Genomic DNA, 18,022 nt, shown 5'->3' on the forward strand with positions numbered 1-18,022 from the left:
TTACATGTAATAATCAGACAATAAAAACAAAAATGGGTAGGTTTGGCTCTACTAACAGAAACAATAATCAAAAATACTAAAAAGCAAATAGACCACAAAAAATAAGGTAAATATTGGGTCCTTCTACTGAAACTGAAATTTAAGTATGTAATGAAGAAACCTATTTGAAATATTAAGACATGTAAGCCAAAATTTGGCTGTGTTTTTTCAAGGTGTTACAAATACCTTAAATTTCTCCAGATTTCTAATTTCACCTAAAAGATGTTTTATTTCTCCATTCTTTTGTTCCAACATCGCAAGCAATCGCTCCTGCTGCTCAAATTCAGTTTGAGACCCTTTCATCTGTAGCAAAGTGGCGATTTGTAACTAGAAAAAAAAATATCCCCCCCAAATAAAATTGAATGAGAAAATTATAATAACTATATTTTTGGTATAATTCATATTTCACACTAAATTACTTCAAACTCATTCTGGAAACCAAGCTAAATTAGCTACTATTTTTTTTTTGTCTTAGAGGTTTTTGTCTTACTGCACTCACTGGAGAGACAGCGAGATAGAGATAAAGAGGGAAAGTGAGAAATCACTCCCCTTTCAGTGGGGATGGCCACTCCGTAATGCCTTCTCCATCCTCCTACTGGGATCTTAGACTTGCATACACGCCTGGCATGATTTTCAAGCCATCAGGTCCAGGACTCAAACCATGGTCAGCCATGGGGGAGTCCAATGGTTTAGCCGCTACACTACCTGCTAGCCCCACTGATTAGCTATTTCCAATCATTTGAAAAGAAAATTTTTATAGACAAAAATGTTTTGAGCACTCATTTCAAATTCTTACGAATGAGAACTGCAGTCTATAATATAACTATTTGTGCTGTTATAAAAACTAAAATTGAACTGCATGGCTGTCTAGAAGCACATTCTGAACTGGTAAGTAAGCCTGGCCAAATATGCACAAGGCTCATCAGATGCTCAACTTTCATTAAGGGTCTGATGAGACATCTCAGAAATTTTAATTAATTGTGTGTGGGAGAAAATATTAAGCTACTCTCAGTCTGAAACTGAGATTCATGAATGACAAAGAAGGAAAGCAAAGATAAATGGCAATACAAGGGTATCAGGGAAATTCTCAATGTAACATGTTTTAATTCTTCTTAAAAAAAGAATTATTTTATTTAACTTTATGTATGTATATATGTATGTATTTGTTTAAATTTGACCAGAGAGGGACAGATAGAGACAGAGGGGAAACTAAGAAAGCAAGCCACCAGGTCCAGGACTTGAGCCATGGTGAGCTATGTGGGAGTCCAGCACCCTTAACCACCACGCCACATATTAGCCTCTTAATTTTTTTTTTTTTAAGCAGTATTCAACTTGCCTTATCTTGAGTTACAAAGCAATCAGAAGGAAAGTAACTATTGGGATGTTGGAAACATCATGATGCATTTTTGTATTAAAAAACATAGAAAAATATGTCCTGACTTTCCCAACTACCTAATAGATTCTATACCTAGTATTCCCTTCTGCCTTCAGTATTTCTGGACCTGTAGAAAGCCTCAATTAATTTAAGTATATTTTAAGTAAAGCAACCAATGATGTAAGTTTGTAGGTATGCTTGTAAGGAGGAGAGAAAGATAACTTTTTTTTTTTTAAAAAGAGGTTTTTGCTATAGGGTGCGTGCGCTCATTGGAAAGACAGAGAGAGACAGAGAGAAAGCAAGAAATCACCCCCCCCGGGGGGATGAGCCACGCCACAATCCCTTCTCCTCCATTCTCCTCTCGGGATCTTGGACACGCATGCACACGCACCCAGCGTGAGTTTAAGCCACTGGGACAGGGACTCGAACCGTGGTCGACTACATGGGAGTCCAGCGACACAGCCATTATGCCAACTACTGGTCCCAGAAAGATAACTTTTAATATTTTAAAGGTTATCCTTTTTGTTTCTGCTTCAGATTGGAGGCCAGGCTAAAACATTTAGCCTAAGAAGATTTGGAAGGATTTCTAGTCTCTAAAGATAGTTTGGGACATCATAAAACAGTGGTAGATTAAGAGTAGTAGCACAACAAAACAAAGAGAGAAATATGAGAAAATTTACAAAGACATCATTCCCAAACAGGAGAGAGTTTCGGTAAACTAGACAGCAGAGTCTGGAAATCCTTAGAAATAAAATGTACAGCTGCTGTTTACAAACACTAATTTGCCAAAGACATGGAAGTATGTTACTACACTTTCATTTAACTCCCGAACAGTTATGTGTGGCAGGTTCTATCCTCACTATTTTACAGATGAAGTAACTGATACTCTAAAAAGTTAAAATACCTGTTCATGGTCACTGAGCTAGCAAGTGACAAAGTTATGACTCAGTCCCTAGGTCATCTAACTCCCAAGTTTAATCATTGATTTTTCCCATAGCTTCATAGAACCTGCCATTCTGAATAAAAAGGAAGCCTTTCCAGGTTCCAATTACCACGTTAGGGAAGTCAGGCACAATAGATCAAGGATCAGGAGTCCTGGTACGATACTAGAATCTTTCTAACTTCCACACGTTTTTTCTGTTGCCTCTTCTTTGACTAGAGTAATGACAATAAAACCCTTAAAATGAAAAGGGCTTGAGGATGTGCAAATAAAAGGGACTCTGACTAATTTGAATTTCATTCCATGATAAGCCTTTGTGAAAGAACAGAGGGATGGAGAGGGAGCTGGTTTTAGCTGAAGTAGAAACTCTAGGGCTGTGCTCAGAAGGTTATATGGCCACAATCCCTTCTCCTCCATTCTCCTCTCGGGATCTTGGACACGCATGCACACGCACCCAGCGTGAGTTTAAGCCACTGGGACAGGGACTCGAACCGTGGTCGACTACATGGGAGTCCAGCGACACAGCCATTATGCCAACTACTGGTCCCAGAAAGATAACTTTTAATATTTTAAAGGTTATCCTTTTTGTTTCTGCTTCAGATTGGAGGCCAGGCTAAAACATTTAGCCTAAGAAGATTTGGAAGGATTTCTAGTCTCTAAAGATAGTTTGGGACATCATAAAACAGTGGTAGATTAAGAGTAGTAGCACAACAAAACAAAGAGAGAAATATGAGAAAATTTACAAAGACATCATTCCCAAACAGGAGAGAGTTTCGGTAAACTAGACAGCAGAGTCTGGAAATCCTTAGAAATAAAATGTACAGCTGCTGTTTACAAACACTAATTTGCCAAAGACATGGAAGTATGTTACTACACTTTCATTTAACTCCCGAACAGTTATGTGTGGCAGGTTCTATCCTCACTATTTTACAGATGAAGTAACTGATACTCTAAAAAGTTAAAATACCTGTTCATGGTCACTGAGCTAGCAAGTGACAAAGTTATGACTCAGTCCCTAGGTCATCTAACTCCCAAGTTTAATCATTGATTTTTCCCATAGCTTCATAGAACCTGCCATTCTGAATAAAAAGGAAGCCTTTCCAGGTTCCAATTACCACGTTAGGGAAGTCAGGCACAATAGATCAAGGATCAGGAGTCCTGGTACGATACTAGAATCTTTCTAACTTCCACACGTTTTTTCTGTTGCCTCTTCTTTGACTAGAGTAATGACAATAAAACCCTTAAAATGAAAAGGGCTTGAGGATGTGCAAATAAAAGGGACTCTGACTAATTTGAATTTCATTCCATGATAAGCCTTTGTGAAAGAACAGAGGGATGGAGAGGGAGCTGGTTTTAGCTGAAGTAGAAACTCTAGGGCTGTGCTCAGAAGGTTATATGGCCAAGATCAAGAAAAAAAAAAACTTTTTTTCTGCTATTCTACAATGAAAGATTTATACCACCCTGACAAGGCTATTGAATAATCATTAAAACAATTAAACAGACCAACAAAAAAATGCAGTATTTGTTAAATATACTAATACTAAATCTTTAGTCAAGATTATTTTTAAAAAATATATAAATAGGGGGCCAGGATGTGGTGCAGTAGAACTGCAATTGGACCTACAAAGGAAAGAATCTGTGTCTGCATCCCAGAACCTCCTCAAGAACACGGGGGCACACCTGCCAGCTGACACTGGGGATGATCGCAGTACAAGGATTCTGTTGGGGTGGGCATTTCTCTCTCTCATGGAAGAAATAAACAGTAAAAAAATTAAAATATTGGGACCGGCAGATGGCATAATGGTTACATCATTGGACTCCCACATAGTTGACTGCAATTCAAGGCCTAGAACCAGCGACTTAAAACTCATGCCAGGAGTGTGTGCATTATGCATGCCCAAGATCCCAAGAGGAGAATGGAGAAGAAGGGATGGCAGTGTGGCCATCCCCCTAGGGGGCGATTTCTTGCTTTCTGTCTCCCTGTTTCTCTCTGTCTCTCCAGGAAAAGCATGCATCCTATATAAAAAAATCTCTCTCAAAAAACAATTAAAATACATTTTTTTGATCAACTTAAAAATATTTTTTAAATTGTGCAGTTCTAAAATCTAAGTAAGTATATGCCTTAAAGAAAAAGATGGTTTCTTTGATATGTTTGCACTTAGAATGCTGACACGAAATAGGTTTAATAAACTTGATAGTGATAATTCTATACCTTCATTCTTTGCATCTGTTCTCTATTAAATGCGTTTTGCTTCTTCAGTGACTGATATTTGACTTTCATACTGATAAGCTGACGTTCCATTGCTGCCCTTCGATCTTCCACCTGGAAAATATGAATGTTTACTTGTTTGTATAGTAAATGAAGTCAAAATCTAATCAATTAAATCACTGGAATATTTGTAAGTACCTCTGCAAACAAAGAGTTGCCTTTACTATTAGGATCCAAGACTTGCTGGACTGCCTGGTCCAACTGCACCTGAAGATCTTGATTTGTTTCACGAGCTTTCTAATTAAAGAGAAAACATTAAAGCAATTCAAGCTGGTCCTTGGTGCACCAGATTCCAGCACCTCTAATGATACCAATTCTCTGGTAGACCCAGTTCACCCAGTGTTTGGCTTCTAAGAGAATCAGTAACTCTCTATTAACCTGTCAATACCACCTCCAGAGGTGACTGACCAGTAATCTCCATGAAGGGAGGCACATTTCTATGCCAGAATTTCTTCAAAAAGTGCTTTGTAAGGAACCTGGCTGATGTTCCCTTCAGGGAACCAACCTGATGCTTTGGTGGCATAAAGCACCTAGCTGTTCTCGCTACTCATTCCTTATGGTGGGATAAGGCCCAATAATCAAGACAGAGAGGCCTAGCCTTTTCACCTTTTTTATCTGCCTTGGTGGTAGATAAAAAAGAGCAATCAGTATTTGTTTGATCAGAGCTTTTTACTTGCCACTTCAGCAATGTCTTGCAGGATCATCCCCTTTACCTCTGGCTGGCTCCCATATATCCCAGATCCTTAGGTCTTCTCAAAAACATGTTTAGAAAAGCCACTGAGGAAATTTGCAGTAGCAAAAGAGAACTGGAAGTGGCTAGCTCAAGGAACTATATATAAATGTCAAGGTTATGGTTTTCTGACACCTAAAGCATAACCAAAAAGGGCAAAGAAATCCCTTTAAAGTATATCACAAAAGAGAAAAAAAAGATGTAAGAGAAGTAACAATAATAGTTATACATCAATCAGATGGAAGCTGAGATAGAGCTTAATTGGACTTCCATGCTTACAGACTTTTAAAATTTGCTTAATGTTAATATAAATATTAAGAGTTGATAATTACATGCTATTGATATTTTGCTACTTCTAATACAAATTTTATAATCAAAAAGCCAAAAGAAAAGAAAAATAAAACAACTTAGCTGAGAGATAGGTTAGCAAAACAACTTACTATAAATCAGAAAAGGTGGTGTTACTGTAATCATTATACCTCTAGAGCATTATGGTAAGAAACTGCTTCTTTCTCTCGCTCTTCTTTTTCTCCTTTAAGCCGGTCTATCTGACGCATTAAGTTAGTATTAAGAAGTTCTAACTGTTCTTGTCTGTAGTGTAGTTCATTAATTTCTTCCTGAAAGGCGTTCTATTCAACAAAAATAAAAAAAGAGAAAATTCTCTTCGATAACCTTTCAAGTAGCAGCTGCTCAGTTTATCTGTCAATAATTATTCATATCCAAAACTAAAACTAAAGAACTAGTCAAAGTTGCATATTACAATTAAAAAAAGAATTACCAAATTCTTCAGCAGGGAACAAAATTAACAATAGAGACTACACATTTTTCCTTACATATTTAAGATTTTACTTTTTAAATTAACTTTAGCCGGCAACAAAAACTTCAGGCTCACATGCATTTCAACTTCCACTGCACCAACATTCTAAATGAGGCTTCCATGATGCACACTAGGATCAAAGTACCCTAAATTCTCCAGAGATGTCATTAATCCAAAGGTAATGCCTGCCTTCCATAATTGTGTAATCTAAATCTACATTATGAAGTAATCCACCTAAAAACTCTGCAAAACATTTTTTAATTAGCTATCAATAGATCAAAGTTATGTATTTCAAAGTATTTCAGACTTCAAACTAGCTCAAATTATTACAAAAATATGTAAAAATATGCAAGAAAATAAGGAAATGTATTTTTTAAAAAAACTCTAAGAAACACATGCCATAAAAATTACCTTCATACTTATCTGTTTTAGTCACTAAGAAAGACATGCCATAAAAATTACCTTCATACTTTCTGTTTCAGTGAGCTCAATCTGAAGAGCCAGCATCTCTGAAGACATGCTTTCATGTACACGTTCTGACATCATCCGCATTTCCTCTGACTTGCAAGACAGGAGTTCCTTCTGATGATCTACTTTGTGCTTCAGCTGCTTTTCGCTAAGTCTAGCTTCATCTAACTCTGCTTTCAATTTTTCTAACTGCAATGAAAAAAAATTCCCAATCTTACAAATTGAAAGATATTTTCTTCCTGAAAAGCATGAATAATTAATCCAAACTTATTGCAACGATGAGCCTACTGGGGTTATTTGGTCAAAGCAGACATGTTTCAACAGAGAGCGACACATTTCGTTTTATAACCACAGAAATAACTCATACAAATAATAAGAGCAGGTCTGGGTTCTTGAGAAGCAGCTTGAAGGCACCCTCTGCTGTGAAGAATGAACTGTGTAAACAGCAATAATGAAAAGAGGCAACCTGCTTAGAAGTTTACAATAGTAGTCTATGGGAAAGATGATGGTGGTCTGGACTGGAGTGGTAGTAGCATGGATAAATGTTTTATAGATCAAGCCCTTAGAATCAGTTGATGAATCAAATGTGAGAAATAAGGTAACAAATAAAGCTCCAAATTTCTGGCACAGGTGATCTGAGAACATTAGTAAAACTGAAAATATTTGACTAGTTTACTTTTCTTTTTTTCAATTTTGCTATAAGGCACATGTGCTCATGAGAGAGAGAGAAAGAGAGAGAGGAAAGTCAGAAAGTACCCTTTCCCTCCCCGCAAGGGAAATGGTCATGCCACAGTCCTTTTTCCTCTATTCTCCTCTCAAGATTTTGGGCACACATGCACATGTGCTTGGCTGTTTTTTAAGCTGCTGGTCCCGGACTCAAACTGTGCAGATGGCCATGTGGGATCCAGTCACCTTAACCACCATGCCACCTGTTAGCCCAGAGTGGAGCAAAAATTACTCTCTATAATTGGCCTTGTCTCAGTCCTAAATATTCCCTACCTTACTCTTTGCTTAGGAAATGAAAGAAACTGCTAAAATAAAAAATTACACACAGAAGAAAAAAAAATCATTATCAGTTATTAACATCTCAAGTCAGATTAGTTTGAGACAAACTGAATTACTATCTGCTAGAGTGGTATGCAGGTTGATTCCAATACTACAAAGGTATGTTGAGATGACTACGTCTGTTTTACTGTGTATTAGAAAAACAATGCCAACTCAAATATTTCATTGATATGGACTTATTAATAAAATAAAACATTAAAAATGAGAGCCAATTTAATGAGGAATTAAGCAATAGTATGTAGGTGGTACACACAAAAAGTCTCTGATGATGCTACACAAAAAAATGAAACTGGGAAACAGACTTCTGAGAAAACAAGACAAAAGTCAGGAAAGTTTTAATAGGGAGGGGTCTGGAAATGTCAGGGAATGAACTCTACATAAACAAGAGTCATGACAAAAGTTCTGAATTCCTTAGATGCAACCTGAAAGTACTGGGTAGTTGCGAGTATCAAAAGGAAATGGACAATCACAAACATTTTGTAGATAAACTGAAATGGAGTCCATCTAAGGTACTATTAGAGTAATTAAAGTGAGTCAATAACAGACTGTGTAGTCAGCCTAAGTTCTAATCTTGACTGACAATGTCCAGCTCTCTAATTGTGTCTAATTCACTCGCTCTGTCTAAACACTGGCTCTCTCATCTGTTATATAGAGATAACTGTACCTCCCTTACAGTGTTATCATGAAAATTATATCATATATATTAGTTTATATTTGACAAGCAAATTATAAAGGATGATTTTTTTCACATACATTAATTTATAAGAAACAACTGGTTTGTCTGTGGGATGACAAAGTAACTGTACTAATTCTTCTGCCAGGGAACTGCTATACTATGCACTGTGAGAAAGGAGGCCATGATGGCCAATAAACTAAAACTTCAGCACCAATATCCAGCTACCAAAATTAAATGATTGTTTTTAGTTAGTAAAATACCACTTACACACATCTCTTAGGAAAAGCCATGTTTTTCAGTATCCCCACCTCCAGTATTAAGATAATGGACAGACACCTTGATCCTCGCTATTTTGCATAGCTGGTACTTAAGAAAAACTTTATGATCTCAAGTTTACAGATGGCTGCGTAATATCCGAACCTTATTTTTTAGTTCGTTCACTTCCTGTCCATGTTTTCTGCTTAGTTGTTCTTCTAATTTCTCCAAGTGTATTTTTTGTTGTTGCTTAATAGCTTCACATTCACTGCTCAAACTTTCCAACATTCGAGTCTTGAGCTCAACTTCTCTCTGAAGCGTGTATTTTTCTTGTTCATAATTCTGGAGATAGAGTCAATTAAATTCAATTAAACAAATATAGTGTAAAGCTATTACATATAATCAATTCTCACCTTCAACTGTTTCATTCCTGTGTCATATATTTGCCTCTTTCCAGGTAACAACCATGTATTAAATATGGAATAACTTTGGAGCTATTCAGTCTTAATAAACCCGAGGTGTTAAAGTCCATGCTAGGGATATGTAACTATTACTCTGCTCTGTCAAGGAGGTAAAAAGTGCCCCATGGCATATCAACGTGTCAAGTAATCTCTTAGGAAAAAAAATAAATGGTACTTGGTTTTCATAGTAAAAATTATTAGTTTGATAAGATGCTTAATTTGTCTGAACAAAATGAAGGATAATAGAACAGGTGAAACATAAAAATAATGAATTAGCCTTTACTTTCAGGACACAGTCATCTGAGAAATACTCACAAAATGACTACCAAAATAAATATAGTATGGAGATAAAACAGGTACTTAAAAAAGGCTTTTGTGTACTAACAGGGAAATTTAGAAAAAAGGTTATAAATTCAAATTCCTTCAACAAGCTTTAAAAAAATAGGATGATATAAAATTCTATTAAACAAAAGGGAAAAAAATCTAAAATGTTTATATTATTCTTTCTAAAGCCCTTCTATTTTAAAAAGACAAAGAAAATATTGTTCAGCTAAGACCAAAATTTGACAAATTCTTTTTTTGCCATAGGGCACATGTACCTGGTGGAGAGCCAGAGACAGAGAGACAAAAGGTGAAAAATCAACCCCCCCCCAATCCTATCTCCTCTATTCTCCTCTCAGGATCTTGGGCACACATGTACACATGCCCAGTTTGAGTTTTACACTGTTGGATCTCAGGTCAACTATGTGGGTCAACTACATGATGTAACCATTACACCATCAGCTGGTCCCAACATGGTTTTATTTTCTACTTTGCCTTTAAGACTGGTACTATTCTTGACCAAGACTGGTACTGTTCTTGGTCAAGAACAGTACCATCCCTGGGGGGGGGGGAAGTGCCATAGTTACTTGCTTCCTTCACATTTTGAGAGCCAGTATAAAATATGTTACTGAGCATTTATGGAGAGCCCCCAATTTGAAAACATGTGATTAAAACATGTGGCCTGTAGATACATGCAGAAACTCGCTTCCTTTAGCTATTCTAGCAGGCCTATTGAGAAGCATTTACAAACGAAAGCAATATCTGCTTACTGTTAATGGTTATCTTCCTGTTGCTGATACCCAATACCAATACCGAGATATCAGGCTAAAGGAAGTCACATGCGTTTATCAGATTGTCCCCCAAAAAAGATCAGAGAAATTATATGGCTTCAGTCATTTTCACATCTTCAGATGATTTACACCCAAAAACAACTGGCTTTGCATTCCGATTTCTCCTCCCCCATTCTCTTTGCATTTCACTTCCTTCTTCCCCATTCCCTTTGCATCCCATTTTCCCCTTCCCCCATTTTCTGCCCTTTAAAAGAATAAACTTGAGGATGGTTCTGGTCACAACTTCTCCATCAGAGAAGTTGTGCCCACCCTATCTCGCTTTTCTATCTTTGTGTGTTTGTTATTGTGACTATTTCTAATCCACAGCCTTCCCCACTCAAAAAAACACCTGCTGAGCTGGTCCCAGCAAGCATTTACTAAATTAAACTGACTTATTAATTCATTTTTCAATAAAATATCTTTAGGCCTCACTATAGGGATACAAATGTGAACAAGACAGACAAAATTCCCTCTCTCATGGAGCTTGCAATCTGGAGATAATTAGCAGTAATGAGAACCTAAGAGTGAGTCATGGAAACTTCATACCACACAGTCAGCGTTGGCCTTTCTGCTGAAGTGAGATTTAACTGAAACCTGGAGGCTGAGGACTTGATCCATGCAAGGTAGGGAATGAACATCTCTATGGAAAGCAAAAGCTAGTGTAAAGCCAAAAATAAGGAAAAGTGATATGAGATGAGATCAAAAGTTTGGCAGGGGTCAGATAACAGAGATCTACAAACCTCACATAAGAAACTCGGATTTTGTGTTAAATGTAATCAGAAGCTGTGATAGGGTAGTCAGCAGGGATATGACATGACCATTTGTATTTTTCCATGACCACTTAGCTACTGTGTGAAGAATGAGTGGTAAGAATGGCAACAATGGAAGCAGGTAACCTGGTTAAAAAGCTATAGTAGTTGTCTAGAAAAGAAATGATGGTCTGAACTAGAGTGGTAGTAGTGTAGATAAATGTTTTGTTTGTTTTAATTTGCTATATGGCATAAGCATTTACCAGAGAGTCAGAGAGAAAGAGAAAAAGTGGAAAACACCATCCAGGGAAGATGACCACACTGTAATCCCTTCTCCTCTCAGGATTTTGGGTATGCATGCACATATGCTCAGCATGTTCTTCAAGCTGCTGGCTCTGGGACTTGAACCGTACAGTTGGTTATATGGGATTCAGATGCCTTAGCCACCATGCCACCTGGTTGACCTGATAGATTTTATAAGTCAAATCTTTAGAATTTATCGATGGCATAAAGATAAGAAATAAGGGGGAAAAGATACTGAGTAGCAGGGCCAACAGATGGAGTAATGGATACATCACTGAACTCCCATGTAGTCGACCGTGGTTTGAGTCCTGGACCTGGTGACTTAAATTCACACCAGGCACACGTGTGTGTGTGTGTGTATGTCCAAGATCCTGAAAGGAGAATGGAGGAGAAGGAATTGGGCGTGGCCATCTCCCCTGGGGGGTGATTTCTCTCTTTCTGTCTCTCTGTCTTTCTGGCAAGTGCACACGCCCTATAGCAAAAACCTCTCCAAAAAACAAACAAACATAAACAATACTGAGTAAAACTACTAGGTTTTTGGCTCAACAAACAGATGAATGCTGTTACATTTACTAAATAAGCAAGAGAAAATTATAAGAGAATGTTTTACTTAGTGGACAGAGAATCAACTATTCTGTCTGTATCTTAAGTTTGGGATGTCTATTAATGGACAGTTGAATACATAAACCTAGACTTTAGGGAGAACTAAGGGCTTGATATAGTATCATGGGGCACTTAGGCGCTATTTAGAACTCTATTTAGAAATGAGATCACCTAGGAAAAATGCTCATAAAAAAATCTGATGGTAAATGTGGTATGAAGGCAATCACAACTTGCTATTTCTTCTCAGAACATTCCTATTGGAAAGAATAGGAGTTTATTTAGTTCATCTTCCTTTAATGGGATAATGATGGCTTGGAACAAAATCTGAAATCTTAAGACAATAATAAAATAACAATAATAATAATTAGAGAAGACAAATCTTCAGTAGCTAAACACACCCTTGTCAGGATCTTACCTCAGTCATAGTCATCATTTCATTACGACATTTATCCAATTGATCCTGCAGTTCGCTTTGGCTCTCCACTAACTGTAAACCATACTGTGCAGCTTTTAGTCGTTCTTCTTCAACTTCTTTGAGCTTGCATCGAAGATCTGTGATTATATCTGCCTCCATCTTCTTTTCCTGCTTTTAACCCTCTGTAAATAGAAATAAGACTACTTAAGCTTCAACAAAAAACTCCATACAGTATCAATAACAAAAGACATATACCTACTCAATACCACTTCCATATAAAAAAAAGTGTTAAGATTTTCTTCCTGACTAATAAGCAGTTCTGATGACATTGTAACCTGAGACCAAATCAAAAAGGGCAGAGAATATATTTACTTGTGTTTCTAAGAAATTCACTAACATGTGACCAGCAGTTAGCATAATGGCTATGTCACTGGACTCCCATGTAGTCGACCGCAGTTCACGTTCCGGACCCGGTGGCTTAAAACTCACGCCAGGCGCATGTGCGTGCATGCCCAAAATCCCGAGAGGAGAATGGAGGAGAAGGGATTGTGGCTGGCCCTCCCCCCTGGGGGAGGGGTTTCTTGCTTTCTGTCACTGTCTGTCTGTCTGGCGAGTGCACACGCCCTATAGCAAAAACCTCTCCAAGAAAAAAAAAAAGAAATTCACCAACAAGAAACTGGTTGTTATGTGCAAAACTTCCTTAAATGCTAAGACAGAAATGGTCTTGTAATTGTATCATAATGCACACAATAAAGTTAGGAGGACAATGAATCAATAAACTTTATAGTAGCATGATGGCTTAAAAGATAAAAAGGTGGCTTCAAATAAGGTTCATAAGGTAAAGCAAGGAATACTATATGATTGAATACCATATAGTATTAGTTTCCTGTACATATTAAATTTTGTTTGTTGAAAACAGAGGAATATTTTCCAAGTTATTCATAAGAGAGCATTCATGTGAGAGTACTTGCAAAACAGAAACAATGTTCACAGCAACTAAGGACACTGCTCTCATTCTAGATTTTGAGATTCAAACATTATATATAGAGGGATCCCATTTTCACTCAACCTCACTCATCATCTTTTCCTATTTGAAGCATTGCTAGGGCAGACCCAAACACAGCTTTGCTTTCAAAAAACACAGGCCAATACTAAGGTAAATTTTGTCATGCACTGAATGAGTACTTCCTGAATTCCTTATGAGCTAGGCTCCATTCTGGGCACTTTAGTTTCATTAGAGAATAAAATGGACAAAAAAGTTCCTCCTTCTTAAAACTTAATATTGCAGTGGGGGAAGACAAACAATACAATAAAATACATTAGAAAGTGGAAATGGAAGCTCAGAAGAGATGGCTGATGTATGTAGGAGACAGAAAGATGAGAAAATTAGCCAGGTAGCTTTTTAGGGGAAGAATGTTCCTGGCAGAGGGGGAAGCCCTAAGTTGGAAGGAAGCTCAAGAAATAAAGATAGAATGTAGGTCAGATCAGAGATAATGGCAAGTGGGCAAATTAGATGATTACAAGGGTTTTGGCTTCTAGTCTGTGTAAGATAAGAAATTATTCCAAAGTCTGTAGTAGGGGATCTGATACAATTCAAAAGGATCCCTTTGGCTGTTATGTTGAGTAGTCGGGAGGAGAACAAGGTTGGTAGTAGAGAGATCATGGGAGATGATGGCTCAGATTAGGGTAGTAGCACAGCAGGTGGGAGAAATGACCAGATTCTGCACATACTCTGATGGTAAAATCAATACTAACAGAAAGAATGTGGCATACATTAAAAAATGGAAGCATCTACAATGCCTTCAAGTATTCTGGCCTGACCAACTAGTAAAACAGAATTGTTATCAACTAAGGTACTAAAGAATGTTTTGAAAATCAGAAATTCAAGTTTTAGCCATGAAACCTATCAAGTAAGCAGTTGAGTAGCCTATGAGTAGCCAAGGGATCTGGGCTGAAGATAAAAATTGGAGAGCTAGCAGCATAAGTCCTTGAGACTTGCTATCACCAAAGTGAACATAATAAAGAGAAAGATTCAAGGACTGAATCTTGATATGAGATGGGGAAGACAACAAAACATACGCAGGGGTGACCAGTGAAGTAAGGGGAAAACCACGAAGGTATTGTGCTACAAGCCAATAAACAAAGTGCATTAGGAGGAAGGTATGAGAAATCATGCCAAATGCTGCTAAGTCAAAAAAAGTGAGGACAGACAACTGGTCATAGGATTGGACTTCATGGAGGTCACTAGTGATTCCAAGTGCAGTTTTGGTATAGGGTGGGGGTGAAAGACTGACTAAAATTGGTTTGAGAAAAAAATATAAGACAAATACAAGACAACAGGTACAGTTTTGCTGCAAAGGAGAACAGAAATAGGAAGCAGTGCTTGGAGAGAACAGAGGGACAGGATTTTGTTTTTTCAGTTTTAAGATGAAAGAAAAAGAATAGTATGTTTGTAAGTCATGAGCTAAATCCAGGAGAAAAGAAAAACTGATGCTATAGATGGTACTGGAGAATTGCTAAAGTGATGTCCCTGAATAAAGAGAATGAAATCTAATGCACAGCCTCATTTAACAAAGGAGCATGGATATTCCATTTAAAATAAGGATAAGCAAAATAGGAGTACGAGTGCTGATAAGTGGTAGATATACTGATTGTAATAAGTACCTCTCTGCTTGAATTAGGAAGCAAGGTCTTTAACTGATAATGAATACAAGGATATATAAGGTTTTAGGACAGGGCGGCGGGAGGATATCCTAGGTTATTCTAGGCTGACAGTTACTACTCTAAAATGCAAGACATTTTCAAGACCTGTATGTAATGTGGCCAACAGTCTAAGTGTTACACTGTCAACATATTTGTTGGGGATTTATCATTTGCCAAGTGTTCAAATACATTATCTCAGTTCATTTGCTTGATGAGCCCTGAGTTTAAGTAAATATTACTATCTCTGTCTACCAAAGTAAACATGAAGTCAACTTCAAGACATTTCATCTAGGAGTATCCAAAGAAGCCAAAGATTAACTCTCATTTATTCAAAAGATCTCTTGGAATTCTATGACATACTAATGCTGTGAACACAATGGTGACCCCAAAACTAAACAATATCCCTCTTCTCAAATCGTACAGTCTACTAGTAAGAAGGCATTAAATTAAAAAACTGTAAGAGTACGAGGATTCTAAGTGAGAGAGAGAGAGATTTGTGGTGCTGAGCTTACTCGGGAGAACCATCCTAAAATTGGTAAAGGGGGGTAGGATAGGAGGGAATATAAATAGGATAGATGTACCTGAAGAAGTGACTTCTCAGCAAGGATTTAATACAATAAATAATAAATCGGGAAGAGTTAACCTATCAACCTGCAAGGAGAGGTAGTCATTGTTGAATAACAACCACAGCTGACATGTACTGGTCATTGTGCTTGGTGCTTCATGTACTATTTTACTCAATCTTCTCAATCCCGGGGTAGAGGTATTTCCCCTCTTTCACACATAAGCAAACTTAAACACATAAAGTTTAATGAACTCACCTAGGGTTATCAGCTAGTAAGTGGCTTAGTGACCACTTTGTTGTCCTTTCCTTCAGAACTACAACATACACAGGGCATCCAGAGACAGAAATTCTGGGAAATCAAGCCGCCTGTTTTTATCTCACCTCCACTATGCGTGAATTTGCACAAGTTATTAAAAGTCTTGTTTCATTATTTAGAAAAGTAAGACAATAACGTCCACCTAACAGGATTCTTGAGATTAAATCTGCTGATGGATGAAAAGTAATCAGGATACATTATGTAATTGGGACAGTAAAACAGAAATACAACGTGAGTCACTCCTGTGATTTAAAATTTTCTAAGAGCCACATTTTTAAAAAGTAAACACGCGTGAAATATTAATTTTGACATTTTATTTAACCCAACACATGCAAAATGTATCATTTCCAACAAGTCGTCACCATAAAAACTGAGACATTACACTTTTTGTGTATCCTCTCTGAAACCCAGTGTATATTTTATATCAATATTTGCAGCATTTGTCAACTCGGGCTGCCACGAGTGGCCAGTGCTATCATACCGGGCAGTGGTTAACATTCTGAGGGCCAGGGAGCCGACTCGCCCTTCCATATTTAACCAGAATCCCAGAGGGCGGCAAGGCGGTCCAACCGAAGACTGAGACCGGCTCGGAACCAGATATATAAGAACTCTGGGTTCCGGGGAAGATTGTGTTCCGGCCAAAGATCTCGGCCGGGACCCAGGTTCCAGATTTCCTCAGGCCCTGCTCGTCCCTCCCCACCGTTCCTCCCACACCCAGCTCTCACCAAGTCCTCTGTCTCTCTCCTCACCCCTTACCCCTGCTGCTGCAGCGGGAGGCGGATGATGACAACTCGGGGCGCCCAGCTTCGTGACTCTAACTCTACCTTCCCACAGAGACGCGGCCCTTTCACTCAGCAAGCCCTCGGGTGAGCGCCAGGGCCGTTTGAATACAGTTCCCGCGAGAACTCCCAGTTCTCACGAGATGTTCCGCCGGGCCGCGCGTGAGGGAGAAGCCCCGAGGGACGTCCAACTGAAAGCACCGCCCTCCCTGAGGGCACAGGCGTGGCTCCCTCTCCTCTCTCCCCAATGGTTGGTTTTCTAGGTACCTGCTTTCAGTTTCCGTTTGGGGTTTGGTTGTTCTGACGACCGAGCCTTCTGGAGAGACTCCGCCCTGGCGCCCGCCCGCGCGCTCTCCGCCCGCCCTCCCGGAGCTGGAATCAGCGCGAGGGTGCCTGAACGCGTCTCCTGACAGAACCACCTTTACCGGAATAGGACAGGATGACAGTTACCCTTGCAATGGTATTAATATTTGAGTTCTCACCACTTGCCAGTACAGTGCCAAATTTTACTTAGATTATCTCTTGAAAGCCCGCAGTCAGCCTTAAAATAGATTACTATAATCTGTGCCCCTTTCTACAAAAGAAAACTGCCCAGAGGAGAGTTTTTGTCCTAGTGAGACAACTAAAATTCGAACTAATGCAGTCTGATTCTACAGTCCAAGCGCCTGTTAACATGTATTTTGAAAAAGTAATGTTTCGTAAGCTTGATAAGTTATTTAAAAATATAAACAGACACCAGCAGTTGGCGTAATGGCTATGTGGCTGGATTCCCATGTAGTCGACCACGGTTCGAGCCCCGGACCTGGTGGCTTAAACTCACCCGGTCATGTGTGCGTGCATGTGCATGCACCAGACCCTGAGAAGAGAATGGAAGAGAAGAGATTGCGACGTGGCCATCCTCCCTGGGGGATGATTTCTCGCTTTCCGTCTCTCTGTCTCTCTGTCTTTCTGGTGAGTGCACTGCGCCCTGTAGCAAAAACCTCTCCCCTCCCCCCCAAAAAAATATTTAAGCAATCAATAATAACCTAGGGGCAGCCAGGTGGTGTGGTGATTAAAGGCTCTGGACTCCCACATGGTTGACCGCAGTTCAAGTCCCAGACCTCGTGGCTTGCTTGCTTGCTCGCTCGCTCACACTCTCTCTCTCTCTCTCTCTCTCTCTCTCTGCCCCTCTGCCGGGGTCTGGCCTCGGCAGTGGAGGGTGGCTCGTACACAGGAAGGCGACACGGGTGATCAGGAACAACAAGTTAGACTGAGAACTCTTTGCTCCTTAGCATGTTCTCAGCCGGCCACAGCCAGCGCCAGCTCCAGGCTGCTGCCCCATGGCTAATAGGACAAGCGTATTT

General features: G+C 38.9%; 1 protein-coding gene and 1 long non-coding RNA gene across 6 annotated transcripts in view; one reads left to right on the plus strand and one right to left on the minus strand.

Annotated features, from left to right (window-relative positions):
• The window catches only part of SPDL1 (spindle apparatus coiled-coil protein 1), a 29,516-nt gene extending 12,701 nt beyond the window's left edge, over positions 1-16,815 (minus strand). The window contains exons 1-9 of one of the 5 annotated variants that reach the window (XM_027771825.1): positions 16,626-16,815; positions 15,841-16,066; positions 12,317-12,498; positions 8,800-8,976; positions 6,633-6,827; positions 5,833-5,982; positions 4,762-4,860; positions 4,567-4,677; positions 226-366 (exon numbers count right to left, since the gene is read on the minus strand). In XM_027771825.1, coding sequence (XP_027627626.1) covers positions 226-366; positions 4,567-4,677; positions 4,762-4,860; positions 5,833-5,982; positions 6,633-6,827; positions 8,800-8,976; positions 12,317-12,475 — 1,032 coding nt within the window. In that variant the 5' untranslated portion in view covers positions 12,476-12,498; positions 15,841-16,066; positions 16,626-16,815. Of the gene's footprint in view, positions 1-225; positions 367-4,566; positions 4,678-4,761; positions 4,861-5,832; positions 5,983-6,632; positions 6,828-8,799; positions 8,977-12,316; positions 12,499-15,840; positions 16,070-16,625 lie in introns of all 5 variants that reach the window. The other 4 variants (XM_027771826.1, XM_014587767.2, XM_006148362.3 and 1 more) reach the window with 4 other exon arrangements.
• Positions 16,816-16,876: 61 nt separating this feature from the next.
• Positions 16,877-18,022, plus strand: part of LOC102502219 (uncharacterized) — a 28,180-nt gene continuing 27,034 nt past the window's right edge. Inside the window, exon 1 of the long non-coding RNA XR_334545.2 lies at positions 16,877-17,139. This is a non-coding gene — a long non-coding RNA (uncharacterized LOC102502219). The remainder of the gene's footprint in view (positions 17,140-18,022) is intronic.

This window comes from Tupaia chinensis, unplaced genomic scaffold (assembly GCF_000334495.1).
Source record: "Tupaia chinensis unplaced genomic scaffold, TupChi_1.0 Scaffold000234_1, whole genome shotgun sequence".
NCBI lineage: Eukaryota > Metazoa > Chordata > Mammalia > Scandentia > Tupaiidae > Tupaia > Tupaia belangeri.